The 16,986-nt window shown below is 42.0% G+C and overlaps 1 protein-coding gene and 1 pseudogene across 1 annotated transcript; one reads left to right on the top strand and one right to left on the bottom strand.

Moving 5' to 3' along the window:
• The first annotated feature begins 364 nt into the window (after positions 1-364).
• Positions 365-12,507, top strand: LOC136528030 (serine/threonine-protein phosphatase 2A 65 kDa regulatory subunit A beta isoform-like). The gene is made up of 13 exons (XM_066520916.1): positions 365-550; positions 836-1,257; positions 2,062-2,308; positions 4,673-4,785; positions 4,976-5,055; positions 5,185-5,326; positions 5,407-5,487; positions 6,066-6,170; positions 7,539-7,721; positions 7,883-7,975; positions 11,735-11,874; positions 11,946-12,012; positions 12,102-12,507. Exons 2-13 carry the CDS (start codon positions 865-867, stop codon positions 12,219-12,221), a joined length of 1,764 nt encoding a protein of 587 aa, XP_066377013.1. The 5' UTR covers positions 365-550; positions 836-864; the 3' UTR covers positions 12,222-12,507.
• On the bottom strand, positions 9,110-11,703 carry LOC136528032 (mitogen-activated protein kinase kinase kinase 1-like; annotated as a pseudogene).
• Positions 12,508-16,986: the final 4,479 nt, after the last annotated feature.

Raw genomic sequence — 16,986 nt, 5'->3', positions numbered from 1 at the left:
CGCATTCACTTGGAAATTTTCACAAAGGGAAAAATATGTTAATAAAGTGTTATAGATTAAAATAAAAAACATTCCAAGTTTGTGAAATTGTTCTACATTCTAGTGAAATAAAATGTTTTCTTTCTTTAATTAAAAATGATCAACCTTAATAAAATATTTAAAAAAATTATCTGCTAATTAGCCAAATTAGCAGATAATGTTGTGCTAATTTACAATGAAATCGAATACATAATAAATAGAAGAGAGAGAGAGAGAGCGAAAGAAAGAAAGAAAAAAGAAAGAAATTGCAACGAACGGCCCAGGAGAAGGCCCGTGTGCGCTCTCCCCGGGCCGAACAACCGCCGGCCGTCCGCCGCATTCCCCTCCCGTTCCCTCCCTCGCCGCATTCCCCTTCCGTTCACAGTTCACTCACGCGCACCTCTCGCTCTCCGAACGATTGGTGTCTCGCCCCCTCGCTCTCCGACGACTGGTGGGCCGCCGGCGCCGGCGCCGCCCTACGCCAGGTTCCGAGGTCTTCGTCGGTCTTTTCGCCGGCGACGAGCACCACCAGGTATTCCCATCCTTCTCTTCCCTTCCTGCTGTGCGAAACCGAGCACCCAAACCCTAACCTAAAGTTATTTGGCTATCTGATGCCTCCTAACTTCGAACCTTTTTGAAAAATTATCGGGTGTTACATGTGTACACTCATGTCCCTTTGCTGGGCCGCCCCTGTTAGGAGCTAAAACCTTGTTGACCTAATTTGGCGTCCTGTAGCCAATGCTTGATAAGATTTTGGCTTTCATAATATTGTGTTCAGTTTTAAGGACGCTATTGATCCCTTTTGGTGTATTTTCAGCTGAAAAAAAATTCTGGTCAAACATAATAATGGCTATGATTGATGAACCTCTGTACCCGATTGCTGTACTGATTGATGAACTGAAAAATGAAGATATTCAGTTGCGCCTTAACTCCATCAGAAAGCTTTCTACAATTGCCCGTGCATTGGGTGAAGAAAGAACAAGGAAAGAGCTGATTCCATTCCTTAGTGAAAACAACGACGATGAAGATGAGGTGCTTCTTGCAATGGCGGAAGAGTTGGGCGTTTTTATTCCTTATGTTGGAGGTGTAGAGCATGCACACGTTTTGCTTCCACCACTGGAAACATTGTGTACTGTGGAGGAAACCTGTGTCAGAGACAAGGCTGTGGAATCGTTTTGTCGGATAGGAGCACAGATGAAGGAAAGTGATATTGTGGACTGGTTTGCCCCTGTCGTAAAGGTATGAGGACTACTTTTATTGTGATAGGTTTCGATCTTTTCTTATTCACTCTGACAGAAAAAGAAGTATTCACACCAATTTTGGCTAAAGCTGTAGGTTATACATGCTTCTAACTTATTAGAAATACACATAAACTTGTTTTCCTTTTACTGCTGTCAAACTTTCTGTGATTCTATAATCATTACAGGTGCTTCATAACACTATGCAGAAGCTTATTGAATATCTTCATGAATTTATAACTCTACATTCTCAGTTAACAAGTTACTGGAGTCATCATCAAATTTACAATATGTATTGGAAGTGGTCCACTGCCACAGGATCATCTAGGCTATTGTGTTTTTACTTTGAACAAGTTCCACAGGATTGTCTAGACTGTTGTGTTTTTATTTTGAAAATCTGTTTGTTTGCCATTTTACTAGCTTTTAATATAATTTGCCTATGCCCATCATAAAATCATGACGCTATCTATTTACCTTGTCAAATGTCATCAACAATCTTTATTTATTGTTGTATAGTATTGGGAGTATGCTTTACAACAATCATTTAGCTTATTCCATTAGTAACTTATATTTGATTTCTAGTGAACTAGTTTTCTACATGTTTAATAAACTAATCTTTGTTCTTAAGTTCCGTGTTATGGATTTAGTTAAATTAGTTATTGATTGTCTACCGCATACGAAAAGAGGGCACTTCATTCAAAATTATATAACGAACACAAAACACTTGTGTATGTGGGAAGTACAATTACATTCTACACTGTTCTATATCTTATAGCAATTAACTGGACACACTTGATCAATTCAGAGGTTGGCGGCAGGCGAGTGGTTCACAGCTCGAGTTTCGTCATGTGGCCTTTTTCATATCGCCTATCCTAGTGCACCTGAGCAACTGAAGGCAGAACTGAGGACAATTTATGGCCAGTTATGCCAAGACGACATGCCTATGGTACGAAGAGCTGCTGCTTCTAATCTTGGAAAGTTTGCTGCGGCAGTTGAACAAAGTCATTTGAAGACAGAAGTCATGTCAATATTTGATGATCTAACTCATGATGGTACATCCTACAGATATTTTTACCGCTGCTTTATTAAGTTATCTCTTTTGTTTTGTGGATGATTTGCTTTAGTTCCGTGCATACGACTCATACATCTTTGTTTTATTATTTAAATTTTGTTCTCAACATATTGTCACCCTGTTCGCTTATGCTGAAATGTTGTGAGAGGAAAACACTGTTCTATGGCTGAAAAGTAGTGCTGAATAAGCTCAAGCGAATAGGGTTATTGTACCATTGGATTTTACTATTGGATTACTTTTGTGCTTTGCACCTACATTTTTACTTTAGTTACTTTTCTTGTTTTACTAACTTCACAATAATTAATTGACGTTTATTGCTCTATTCTGTTTCGTGCCACTGTAAGTCCTTTAATATTCTTTAGCAATTTGTTTTTCTATACGTAATAGACATGATGCATAGTCGAATATCTTTTTTTTGCCTGTTGGCTGCCGCAATCTGTTGTTACAATTATCAATTTTTAATACAAATACCATTGCTATTGTAACCTGCTTAGCTATGCAGAATTGTTCTTATGTGCTTATTATCTTATTCACGGCCCTCCCATTTTCATCAAGCTCAAATAGACATCATGATATAGAAGGTTTTTTGTTGCCTTGTAACTTGTAAGCTTAACTGTATTGGGAAAATTTGTTCTATAGCACTGAAATATCGCAAGAATCGTAAAATACCACCGAAAGAATCTGTCACCGGGAAATACCACTGAAAGATCAAAACGTTAACTAAATATAGCATTCCATCATATTTTCACCGAAAGCATATTTTTCTTCCTTGGACAGAACATAACCAGGCTTGAAATGGCATTTATCCCTTAGGCTCACCTTATCATCAATCTCACCTCAGCGTTCACGCCTCCCATGCCGGCGACCAACTTCCCCTCCTCTGCCGCGGCCATGCGACCCAGTGTTATCAAGTTGTCCGATCAATCGCGATTAGTCGTCCTAGTCGGTATCCTAGACTCGACTAGAGGCTACAACTCGATTAGGCTGATTAGTTTTCTGGTCATCCGATTAGTCGTCGATTAGGGGGTGGACGACCAGAAACAGAATGGAATTGCTGGGTAGCTTAGGACATGGGCTGGCTTAGGCCACTTGTGCTCATGTTTTTCAGCCCAATTTACAACCCCACATGCAGCCACCACCCTAGAGTCATCTTCATGCTTGATTTGTACTCTAGAACATATAATATATTATTATAGGATACTAGTCCTGATATATATAGGATGACTAGGAGACGACTAGGACTGACTAGTCGCCCTGGTTGACAACTAATCAGGACTTGTCGCCTGGTCGGTCCCATGGCGACTAGGATCGACTAGATGACTTGATAGCATTGACACGACCTCCCCTCGCCCCCTCCCCCTGGGGTGACCCAACCACTCTTGCTTGCCCCGCCAGGGGCCGACGCCCCCTCTCTCGCTCACCTCCCCCTGACCACGCCACCTACCCCGCCTGACGCTGGTGGAACTGCAACGACCGGCGAACAGTGTGGGCCTCTGAGGCTGCAAGCGGGGAGATGAGACAGCTGCGGCAGCTGTGCATGCAGTCTGACCAGTGGTGCAAGGCCGTGGAGGCGTCCATGGTCTTGCTCCCTGGCAGTGGCGGTGGAGAGGCGGCCATAGCTGTGCTCTTTGGCGGCGGCGGTGAAGGGGAGAAGAACAATAGGAGGATGGTGAAGAGGGCTGGTCGCCAGCCGTTTCTGTGTCGGCAGGTTGGTACTGGGTAGGGGTATTTTGTTCCTTGTTAACGGAGCTGGATGGAAAATGTAACAGAGTGCTACTTCTAGTTGGTATTATGGTTTTTCAATGGTATATTAGGTTGGTGGGTTCTTTCAGTGCTATTTTACAGTTTTAGTGATCTTTTAGTGCTAGTTGGTACTATGGTTTTTCAATGGTATCTTACGTTGTGCCTTAGGATACCTCCTAGCGTGTGCCCCAAGCAGGGACAACTGCTTCTGCTTTCTCCTGTGGCCCACCTGGTCCACATTGAGGCCCAATCAGCCATTGGCCATCTGAGCCACAACACATGCATAATTCTTCTCTCAGAATTGATGATTTAAGGATAATTTATGTTGTGTATGCCCATTTTGTGCCTTTTCACTTGAACCTACTATTACAGACTTGTAAGGAGTCATGATGTTTAATTATAATCATCAATCCTTGAGGCTTGAAAATAATTGAGCTAAGCTCTGCTTTATATTGAAACTCTGTATCAAACCATTTTGTTTATTTTCTTGAAGATAAATCTTAATAACCTTGAATGTTACAAGGTGTCTGTTATATGAAATTAGTTCACAATCAAACCATATGTTACATCAGCTAAGAAGAAACTGTTTGACTTATCTCAGACCAAGATTCAGTGCGACTATTGGCAGTTGAGGGTTGTGCTGCTCTTGGGAAGTTGTTGGAGCCCCAAGATTGTGCAGCACATATTCTCCCAGTTATTGTAAATTTCTCTCAGGTACATCTTACACACTTTTGATGGCTTCATAAATGTTGAGAGAAAAGATCAAGTTGTCAATACTAATTCTCGTAAAATTACTAGACTATAAGATTACCCTAAGGTCTGTCACTAGACAATAATTTGATATGATTAAGTTTCAGCACACTACCATACATGGTTTCAATTGCTTATACTTAACATCTGTCAGGATAAATCTTGGCGTGTGCGCTATATGGTGGCAAATCAACTGTATGAGCTATGTGAAGCTGTTGGTACTGAGCCCACAAGGTGTTTAATCTTTTCTTTATGTTAAAAATGGTGGTTTGACATAAAGTGATTATTGCTTTATACATGGAAAGATTAATCAATGTAATACCATGACTCATTTACTATTGATACCATTGCCTTTTATAATAGGGGTGATCTGGTGTCAGCATATGTTCGCCTCCTCTGTGACAATGAGGCTGAAGTGCGGATTGCAGCTGCTGGAAAAGTTACAAAATTCTGCAAAATATTAAACCCACAAATTGCAATCGAACATATTCTTCCATGTGTCAAGGTGTGTTTAAGCATTGCACAAACACTAGTTGAGCTCTGCACCAATATTCAGTGGTTAACTTGTGCCTGTTGTACCAGTAGGAATTATCAACAGATTCATCTCAGCATGTTCGTTCAGCTTTGGCATCAGTTATTATGGGAATGGCTCCTGTATTGGGAAAGGTGTGAGCTCTATCAGTGAATGCAATGTATCAGTTTGATGGAAAATTACACTACAGTTATCAGTAGTATAAGTTCTCATTTGTTCTGTTGATAGCTTTAAATTAGTTTATATCCTTTGCTGGAAGGAACATAACAAGATATGTGCCCCCCAGCTGTATAATGATCTGTGTTACTAATCTTGAGTTCATCCTGAATTTTAGATAGGTTATTTGGAATTTCTTATTCTTCTACATCTGATCCACATGTGTCCTCAACCTATCATTTTTTTTTTTGCGAGGGCTGAACCTATCAGTTCACTTGGTTGAGATAGGGATATGTTTGTTTTTTAAAAAAAAGTTTATGCTTTTGTAAATCTTTTTGTGTTGCTTTTCTTTTTTTAGTTTCCACATCCTTCTGTGCTAATGATTTGAATATTAGATAGATCCTGTCATTTCATGAGGATATTCCTTCTGATAGTACTGTTAAATATTTGCTGGTCTTTGTTAACATACAACATTACTGCTAATCATTATTGGTACTTGTCAACTGCTAAATGCTGATCTAATTGTACTGAGTGTTCCAGTTTTGACCTTTTGTAGGATGCCACTATTGAACAACTTCTTCCCATTTTTCTTTCTTTGCTGAAGGATGAGTTCCCTGATGTTCGACTAAACATTATAAGCAAACTCGATCAAGTTAACCAGGTCAGTGCCTGGCTACCCTGGCAAGCTATGTAGTTTAAGCTATAAACACAGATTTTCCTGCTTCGTCCACAAGTAGTAGCACTTGAAATTTTGTTGGTAATTGGTTGTGTACTTGAGAGACTACCTGTCCACCAATTTCACTTGTGCACCATTTAGTTGGAAGGTAAGAATAATAATTAGTGTCGCGGAAATGCGTATGTTGCGTTGGATTTGTGGTCATACAAGAAGGGATCGAGTTCAGAACGATGATATACGTGATAGATTAGGGTAGCACCGGTTGAGATGGTTTGGACATGTCCAACGGAGACCTCCAAAGGCACCGGTGCGTAGTGGAATCCTAAGTCAGGATAGTAACGTGAAGAGAGGCAGAGGAAGACTGAAGTTGACTTGGGTAGAGGCAATAAAAGGAGACTTGAAAGGATGGAATATACCCAAAGACTTAGCCTTAGATAGGAGTGCTTGGAAAACAGCTATTCACGTGTCTGAACCTTGATTGCTTCTGCTGGGTTTCAACTCTAGCCTACCCCAACTTGTTTGGGACTTAAAGGCTTTGTTGTTGTTGTTGTTGTTGTTGTAAGAATAATAATTAGTTAATTTGTAAATTTTACTTCTTTACTTATATTCTGTTTTTTAGAATAGTACCTTAAAATTGCAGATTATTTCTTCGGAATCTAGTGGCGTTCTTCCTACCAAAGGGGTAGCAATAGATCAGTTATCAATCGTTTTTTTAAAACATTCAGTTATCAATCGTGAAAGACCAGAAATTAGTCTATTCTCAACCCAAATGTTCTTTCATCCTATATTCCTATTATATAGATTATCTTCTCTTCCAATACCTTTATCCACTTCAACCCCTGTCATTTGGCTATCCTATGTTGGTTAGCTGTTGTGTAAGCTAGTGTTTATAACACCTCTAGTCCTTTGATTTGTCAATTGGCCACCATGTCTTTTCTATTGTAACATGTATATTATATGAGCTCAAGTTTGGAACTAAGTATAGTTCCTTTGCACTATTTCTATCTTCTATTTGTTATAAATGTGTTAATAAAATCCCAATGTTTGTGTTGAAGATCCCATGCTTTTGAATTGAGCCTTGACTTTTGAGCAGCATTATATTTTCTTGGTTAATGATAGCTGTTCACCCTGTACTCCAAATAGTGAAAAAATTTGGATACAGCTAGATTTCTCTTTTGGGACTATACATGCAGCTGGCACTGTAGCAAATAGATTTGACTAAGAAACCAGTAAGGTTCACCTGGTTTAATTGGACAAGAATAGGCTTTTTAACTTGTGCTCAAGCTGCTTCCTGGCATCATTCATTTCATTCAATGATGCACTTGTAAGTTCTCTCCTGTATTTTTTTTACAGGTTATTGGAATTGACTTGCTGTCGCAATCACTTCTACCAGCCATTGTAGAGCTCGCTGAAGATAGGTACTGGAGAGTTCGGCTTGCCATAATTGAGTACATACCTTTGTTGGCCAGCCAGTTAGGTGTTGGTTTTTTTGATGACAAGCTGGGGGCACTTTGCATTCAGTGGTTGGAAGATAAGGTGCATAAATAATTTCACCAACCATTATTATACAAGTTCCATTAATGCAGAAACCATGCATACAGTTTCTAATGATGGTCTTTTTAGTCTATATAAGTTGAATTCTTGATTGATTCTATGTAATGTAATAGTGACTCAAAATACTAAACATTTGGCTTCAGGTTTTCTCAATCAGAGATGCTGCTGCCAACAATTTAAAGCGTTTGGCAGAGGAATTTGGCCTTGAGTGGGCGATGCAGCATATAATTCCTCAGGTTAGCCTTAATACTGTTAAAAATGTAATAGCATTTATTATGATAAATTGCTTATTTTATTCTTGGGGCTCTTGCGTTTGTACCCTTGTTTTGTATCGAAATTGTGATTTTGCCCCTATTTTTTTGACTTTGTGAATTTACCCCTACTGTGCCATTCACGAAGCACCAGTTTGCCCCTGCTCCGTCATCCACCCCTAACGGTGTTAAACTTTGTACAATAGGACATGAATGCCCATGCGATTTTGCCCCTGTTTGTTATGCCTAATTTTGATTTTACCCTGAATTGGAATTAGACTTTTTTATTATATGCTGGCAATTAATTAAATTTGGTCAAACATATTTAGCACAACTGGCAATTATTTGAACTCAGATTTAATATTGATAAATATTCAAAATTTTGGGACCAAAAGGTTCATAATGATGACAGATGTAACGCCATAAGAAATATTTCGATATAATCTTTTATGTGGGACAAAAAATCTTCAATGTATAAGAATGCATGTAGAACATTGGTTAACAAACTGTATAAGTAGATGCATGCACTGATAACCTTCATACAGTACATGTTTTTTCAGCAAAAGTAACCGCCATACAAGTTGGTTCATGTAACACTACAAGCACTAAAACTACACCATGTATTTACTAACCAAGCTGGAAAAGAGAATGACATGAATCAGCTGTTGCTGGTGCATCCTTCGTAAAGAAAGGAGCCGGGCTGGAACACTCTCTGGAGCCTCTGGCTGTGCTCGTCCGAGTGGAAAGAGAAATCCAACGCGTCTGGGCTCTCCTTGGATGGCCGAACCACATGCCGCTGAGGAATGTCCGAGTGGAAAGAGAAATCCATCCGCCGATCAGAGCCCCTCAAGGGAAAACTACAACATTGATCTACTCAAAGGAAAATCACAGCATACTACTTCAGTGATCCAATACTCAAAGGAGTTATTTTTCCACTGTCTCCATGCCATGCTATCGTCCACCCACCACATTGATATCCAATATCGTCAGCATGTGTTCCTTCTGATCCTTGCCATTTTTCAGAAGTACCTGCCCAAGCTGAAAGATACACTGCTTCGCATTGCTCCCTTGATCAAATAAGTTTACTTCTTTGACAGCAAAGAAGACACCCACTGATAATATGACACAGAAGCAGAAAAGCATGTAAGAGACTGGGCTCAGGCTTGCAACAGGAAAAAACTAGAGCAGGCTATAAATAGTGAAGGCAACCATCCCTATTGCATATTGGGAGAAAAAAAAGGACAAATGCTGAATTGCTTCATCCAGGACAATAAATTCATGTACGTTGTTCGCAGAGCTGAATATCCAAGTTATCATGACCAAAGAACACATAATCAAGTAAAAAATCCTTAACCTCAGTTCTAAATTGAAATAAAATCAAGCTTCTAAGAAGAACAGAAAAAATCGAGTGATTATCAAATTATTCTCTGCTGACCCAGAAGTCAAGAGTGCAACATTTTGGCTCACTAATATGTCATGGTCCCACGTACGATTGAGGAAATGGTTCATCGAATTGCATGTGACAATGATTTTAGTTGAGATCTTTGCCTATTACTTAGGATCATGTTGGTTTAGTTGTAGAAGATTATATCATGTAACTAATTCAATTGTTACTACTAGTAGGCTGTGCTTAGTGTCTAACATTTAGAAACAGACCTAGTAGGCTCTAATCAGCAATAGAATCAGTTCTGTGAAACCCAGATTAATCGAGGCTTCTAGCTGTACCTTATACTGCCCTATGGAGTATGGACAGGCGTAGCATGTTAGATTGATTATTCCAAGCAACTAAACAGCACGGAAGAGCAACTGAATTTTATCTTTAGAGCACTTACTCGCTGATGCCCTCATAGACTGTCCCAAACGAGCCACTACCCAGGAGCACCCCTCGGCTCCAAGACCGGATCCTCCTCCTAAACCTCCCGTTCGGTGAGATATAGAACATGGATTCTGTGGTGGTGCTTGAGGTCTCGTCATCGTTGGTCGTTGATAGCGAAGAAGTACCAGTGAAGCCCTCGGACGACTCCTCCAGCCCAAGATCGTCCAACATTAACAATACCGCCCCATCCTCATCGACATCCTTCTCCACTGCATCCCGGTGTCCAAAACGACGGCCAGATCTGCTCGCGGGGGCGTCCTCTTTCTCATCCGGCGCGAACGACCGCAAGATATCCCACGTGGATCTAACGCCGCAGACAGCTGGCGGCGCCATCGAAGGCGGCGGCTTGAGCACCGGCGGCGGGCGCACGCCCTTGATTCCTCCCTCCCCAGCTGCCCTCCTCGCATCCGGAAAGGTGGACTCGGGTGGCGGATCTTGGCGCGCCGGCCGCTCCGGAGCTTCGATTGGGCCGTCCCTTCCCGTTGCGGCTCGTAGCTCTGGGTCGGCGTCCGCAACCTGGGCGGGCTCCTCGGCACCCACCTAACAGAGCGGTGAGTCCCGCTGAGAGGAGTCGTGGTTGGGGCGTGCGGAGGAGGGGGAGCTCGAAGCGGAGGTGGAGGAGCGAATGGCCTTGTGCGCCTCCCAGTCAGCCAGCGGGATGGCGAAGTCGTCGGGCCCGGAGAGGCCGAGGCTTTCGCACAGGAAGCGGAGGTCCCCGCCCCGTCGCCGCTGCCGCCGATGCGGAAGCTGTTGATGAGGTCGAGGGAGCAGGCGACGGAGGCGGCGAGCGAGGTCGGCCCGGACCCCGGCGCGAAGGCGGGCTGCGGGGACGGCGGGTACTGGCAGTAGTTGAGGGCGTTGTAGCCGATGTTCTTGGACGCGTTGCGGCGGTCGAGCCGGCGAAGGAGGCGCCTGGAGGAGCCGAAGCCGCTGCCGCCAGACGGCGACGGCGCGGGGTCCTGCGCGGCGTGGGGCGGGCCCATCGGCGGCGGCCTCAGCTCATGGGCGCCCTGGAAGACGCGGGGGAGAGGACCGCGCCGAAAGCGAGAGCTCGGTTTGGGATGATGAGATAAGATAAGGGGCACTATGGTCATTTGGCCTTTGTTTTTCAGATTTAGAATTTTTTTAATTCATTTAATCCATGTCTATCTGACGGACGTCAGAAGCAGGGGCAAACGGACCGTTCAGTTTAAAATAACAGGGGTAAAAACACAAAGTTGAAAAAGGAAGGGTAAAATCACAATTAGCTTATTGGACAGGGGTAAGAACACCATTTTCCCTTTATTCTTAAGCTTAAAACCTTGACATGAGCGAAGACATGAGTCCTTTGGTTACTAACCTACTATTCAGCTTATATGCACAAAACCCATGCACATCATCTCTTATGCGAGGGCGACAAAGGAGTCTCCTTTGCGCCCCTTCCCATTCTTTTGTGTGTTCATAAAGAAATCTAGGAAAGTAGTGTTACAGAAGTGCTAGGCACACACTAGATGGGTGGCACCTATCGTGTATTGTCTAGCACCTAAGTTGGTCGCTTAGATGGGCGACGCTACATGGTTGTTTGGCACCTGGTGCCTAGGGTGAGCTAGGTTTAGCACCTAAGTCGGTCGCTTAGATGGTGACGTGATAATATTTCACTGAATGCCTCTCAGTTTCAGAGTCTATGCTGATACAATGCATAGACCAAGTTGTTATGACATCAGATTGGACCTTGTATACCCCCAAATAGGAGGATACAGCACCAACATTTCTTTTTGCATTAAAGCAGGGTAAAGAGGGTATTGGAATAAATTTTACTTATGCTTAATTAATTATATCAACAGATAGATTGAAAATCTTTATATTGTCTAATCTCTTTTGTATTCTAGGTTTTGGAGAAGATAAACAACCCACATTATCTGTATCGGATGACCACTTTACAAGCTATTTCTTTGCTAGCTCCTGTCATGGGTCCTGATATCACATGCCAACAGTTGCTCCCTGTTGTCATTGCTTCTTCAAAGGACAGGTGAGTCCAAAATAACACATGTTGAGGCATACTCTCCGCAAGGTCTCACTGATATCATCTTTAATTGCTAGGGTTCCGAACATGAAATTCAATGTTGCTAAAGTCCTGCAATCACTTGTACCAATCCTTGATCAATCTGTAAGTTGTAGTCATCAAACTCTGTTGTTGTGATCCTATTTTTATCAATGTTTGGCTTTTCACCTACCTCATTGAATGTGTATTTGCAGGTTGTGGAGAATGCGGTGAAACCATGCCTAGTTGAGCTCAGTGAGGACCCAGATGTAGATGTAAGATACTACGCACACCAGGCCCTTCGGGCGTGTGACCAAATGGTGATACCTAGCTGACTAGCCTGTCCAGAAATTAGCAAATGAGATACCCATTGGTCTATTTTTTTTAATATTTTAAAGTGTTCTGTAGTCTTATAAATTATTCTACCACCAATGACTTTGATGCAACTTTTTATTAATTATGTGTTTTTTTATTTAGGTTTAGTTTAGTTTTTGGATTTAATCAACCTTGGGGAAGTAGGTGGACAGCATGATATTTGTGTGATTGACCTGTGAATGTCTTGTGCTGTCACTTGGTAGGTCACTACGTGTAAGCACATTGTTTTATAGTCTGCTTTGCTTAGTCTGGTTGTGTGCGGAACTGTATTTGTTGGTCTTTCTGACATGAAAACGATGTTCGTTGCTTGCGAATTTGTTTTACGTGATCCAAGTGCCTAGAGCTAATAAAAGTGTTCGGTAAATTGTATTTAAGTATGCTTTGATAGCTTTATTGTGGCCGCTAAAAATTTGTTGCTTAAATGCTTGGATGATAAGCTAAAGTGGCTATGAGAGAAGTCCATGAAGGTATCCATGGTACGTATCAATCCGCTTCGAAAATAAAGTGGTTATTGCAGCGAGTCAGATTTTAGTGGCCCACCATGATTGCCGATTATTTCTGATACTAAAAAGGTTGTAAAGAGTGTTTGTTCAAAAAAAAATTGTAAAGAGTGCCAATGATTTAACTATTTCAGTTCTTGCTTGCTGCAATGTTGCATCCTATCATCAAATTGTGACCGTTCTGAGGACCCTGAGGATGAGGTCCGTACAAAGTTATTAAGGTTGTGTTTGGAAATTCTTATTTGCTAGACTTGCATGGTTCTTGTTCGCTTGAACTTATCAGCTTGGCTTATTAGTCATGGTAAAGTGTTTTTTTCTCACAACGATTTAGTAAACAATACTTTTTAGCATGGCTTTTTAGCGAAGCGAACAGATCTCGTCTCTTAAGATCAATTAATAGAAGGTATTTGAAGAAATTTTCCTAACCGTTTGGCAAGAGTGATGTCTAAACGATGGCTGATGTACACATTGCCATTAGAATAAATTGTCGATGCATGCATTGTTCGTAGAATAAAAATAGCGGATGGCTTATATCATTGCCATTGATGCTATTATGTTTTTAGATTCGAGTAATCTCACCTAAAAACAGGGGTTTATGTTAACAATCATTTTGGGGCAGGCAGTAAAACCGGCTAAGCTGGGCCTTAGGGTCGGCTAGGTCATTTAGGGTCATGTTGGTTGGGCTTTTGAGGCTATTTTTGCTTTTCAAAAGCCAAAAGCTCAATCGAAGGAGATGTTTTTGGAGGCTGTTTTTTTAAAAGCAACGGCTAGTTTTCAGTAGTATGTTTTTAAAGCACATTAGATCCTGCTTTTAGTTTTCTGCTTTTTCAAAATAGGTAGGAATAAAGAACTTTCATAGTTATGTCAAGAAAGATAAAGATGGGAGATATAATTTTTACTTGTTCAACCTAAATAACTTTCAACTTTTCCACAGCTCATAGCCCATAAAAGCTTTTTCATAGCTCACAACCCACAACAGCTTTTCTCATAAGCTACAGCTCAATCAAACAGACTCTTAGTCCGCACAGAAAACTAGGAAACATGTTTTCAATGTGGATTCATTTATTGGTGGGATAAGACCAACTCACGCCGATGGAGGCATCCAACACCTCGAAAAACAAATCTAACATACTTTTTACTCCTCTGGACCCTAGCTCTTCCAACCTCTTTGGCCCTGTTTCTTCTCTTATAATCCGCCTTTTTCAGCTTGTTTTTTCAACCGGAACAATGTTTTTCTCTCACAACAAATCAGCCAGAAACAGTGTTTCGGTTTGTTTTTTCAGTGAAGCGAACGTGGCCATTTATTTGTTGTTCTACGTATCTCCGACGAGATTCATTGTCGATCTAAGTGGCCTTGCTGATCCTAGATCAATACTACAAGAGGTGTTTAAGCATAGAGGGTGCCTGGTCCCCCTCCGCCCCTCCCTCCCTCCGTCGTGCTTGGTAAGAGTGATTTATGCACTATTAAGGGAGCCTGAATTTGAAGACATGACCGCACTGAATAGCTGTTAGGACCATCAACACATCACCCTTGATATTACTCCAGCAACTTCTATAAAATCGTCCTGTGAACTCAGCTGTCCCTGGAGACTTGTCCAATAGCATGTTTTTTTTATTGTCATCCATACTTCCTCCTCTGAGAAGGGTTCGTCCAGAGATGGCAAATCATGTTTGTAAATTGGGAGAACAGTCAAATCTAAAGTGAAATCTCTTTCTTCAGCTGTACTCCCTTCGTCCCAGAATATCTGTCGTTCTCGCTTTCCGAGAAATAACTTTAACAAAATATATATTAAAAAATATTATTATTTATGATACATAATTAGCATCATTGGAAAGATCTTTGAATCTAGTTTTTTAATAAATTTATTTGGAGACACAAATGTTGCACATATTTTGTACAAATTAAGTCAAAGTCGTGGCACGAACACCGAAAACGACAGATAAATTGGGAAGGAGGGAGTACCAAGCAAGTTTTTCGTAAAAATAAATATTGCCTCTTACTTATCTTCTTAAGTGATGGAGGGCCTGCTCTAGGGGATGAGCAACCAGTGTGACCGCCGGGGGCCGTGGAACGGAGTTCCCCCTCAACATATATGTAATTAGTAGATATATTAGGCGGATTTGATTTGAAGGCCCAACAATTTTCCCGTACGATGCCGGCAGTTCCAATTCTCGTATGTACCAGTGTACTGCTCTCTTCGTGCCTAAATGTCTGTCATTTTCGTTTTTCGAGAAATAATTTTGACTAAATATATATTAAAAAATATTAATATTTATGATACATAATTAATATTATTGGATAGATATTTGAATTAAGTTTTTTAATAAATTTATTTAGAGATAGAAATATTGTACGTATTTTTTATAAATTGAGTCAAAGTTATTGACATGTAAATAATGACGACTAATATTTAGAAACGGAGGGAGTAGGTTAGTAAGCAGCGACATTTCATCTTTCATGCCGTGGCATCTAATCGCCCCAACCCGACTTAGCTTGCGGTGACGCTCTACCCCGATGCGACTCCTCTCGCCTTCTCAGTTTCTTGCTGATGCCGACTGCCGAGACCGTGAGACGCCGACTCGGCTTGGTAGTCGATGTCTGACTGACCTGACGCCACCGCAGGCCCGAGACGCGAGCACGCGAGGATAGGTGGACGGCCGACGAAGACACACACGCGACGGCCTGTTGCAGTGCCAGTACGGTCAGGTCAGTCCGTATTTTTTAAAATTATAGAGACACCGGCTCTTGTTCGGCTGGTGTTAAGGGCTTTTTGGCACGGCTTATGCCGGCTTTGGCTTCATCTATTTTGCGCAAATCGAGGCACTGTAGCGTGAAGCCGTTTTGTAAGCCGGGGTTAAAATGAACCAGAAGCCGGGAAAAGTCATTTTTTCTGGCTTCACCGGCTTTGGCTTCACCGGTGAAGCCGTTTTGGATGAGCCATGTCAAAGAGGGCTTAAATCGGCTTCTGATAATTTGTACGGCTAATTTGTTGTGAGAAAAACACGGTTCCATGGCTGATTGGTACGAATTAAAGCCGGCTAAATAGCACCAGCGAACAAGCCGGCTAAATAGTACAAGCGAACAAGTCGCCAAACTGAAGTTTTGCAATAAAATTCTTCTGTTTATGATATCGAGCTTATTGATGGAAGAATGGTGTGCTAGCATTGACTTCCCACACAGAGTATACAGGAGTGCAACCGAGCAATACTGCACTCAACTATTCAAATGAGGCAAAACCAACATTGTAGTTTCAATTTCTTACTGGCCATTCCTCACCTATGGAGAGATTATGATTACGGTATGACAGACGTCCGACGAACGCCCGTGGCTGTTCTGTTTCTCGTGTAGCGAGCGGACGATGCAGATCTCAGCTTGGTGTAGGGAAACCACGTGGGCATCCGCGCACTCATCGGGTAGGGTTCCCCTGCCGACCTCGATTTGCTGCGATGAGATGGAGGGAAGGAAAGGGATGGAAAGAGAGAGGAGAGGGCGAGGCACGTCACGTGAGGAAGACACGTGGTAGGAGTCGAAGCCCTGCTGCAGGCTGCTATCTGCCAACCACCAGCGTCATTGCAACATTTGCAACACCCGATCTACTTTTAAAACATCCCGATAAAATACATGCACATATGTCTGAAGACATATGAAATATTTGAAACATACGTCTGAAACATTCGCAAAAACACCTTAAAAATACTTGAAAAGTCATTGCAAAACATATGCAACATCCAGATAAACACACTTGCAACATATGTGTGCAACATATGCAGCATTCAAATAAACGCACTTGTAACATACATCTAAAAAACAAATAAAACATTTGGAATAGACGCTTGCAACATACGTGTATAGCCATTGCAACATAGGCAACATATGCAACATCCCAATCTACTTTTGCAACATCCATACGAAACACCTGCAACATACCTCTAAAACATCTGAAACACTTGAAACATACGGTTGCAACGTGCGCTGGTTAGAAAGACATCAACGCCCAACGTAAGGCGCAGGCCTCCCCTTTCTACCAACGGGCGAGGTGGATGGAGGCGCAGGCCTCCCCAAGCACAGACATAGGCCTCCCCTTCCGTGACGGGTGAGGTGGATGGAGGCGCGGTGCGGGTGGCACTGGAGAAGACTGCAGCGGGCGGGTGCGCTGTGATGAGCGGACCCATGATGGAGAAGGCGAGCGGCGCTGTCTTTTTTTTTTTTATGGAGAAAGGGACT

The sequence above is a fragment of the Miscanthus floridulus genome, chromosome 19, assembly GCF_019320115.1.
Source record: "Miscanthus floridulus cultivar M001 chromosome 19, ASM1932011v1, whole genome shotgun sequence".
Lineage (NCBI taxonomy): Eukaryota > Viridiplantae > Streptophyta > Magnoliopsida > Poales > Poaceae > Miscanthus > Miscanthus floridulus.
The sequence above is the reverse complement of the archived record's forward strand: the minus strand, read 5'-3'. Positions and strand labels throughout refer to the sequence as shown.

Bases quoted from the DNA above. Each gene is read 5' to 3' on its own strand.
- LOC136528030 (XM_066520916.1), top strand. From the start codon at position 865: ATGGCTATGATTGATGAACCTCTGTACCCGATTGCTGTACTGATTGAT. The intron at 7,722-7,882 runs GTGCATAAATAA...ATTTGGCTTCAG, and splicing joins TTCAGTGGTTGGAAGATAAG to GTTTTCTCAATCAGAGATGC. The intron at 12,013-12,101 runs GTAAGTTGTAGT...GTGTATTTGCAG, and splicing joins TACCAATCCTTGATCAATCT to GTTGTGGAGAATGCGGTGAA.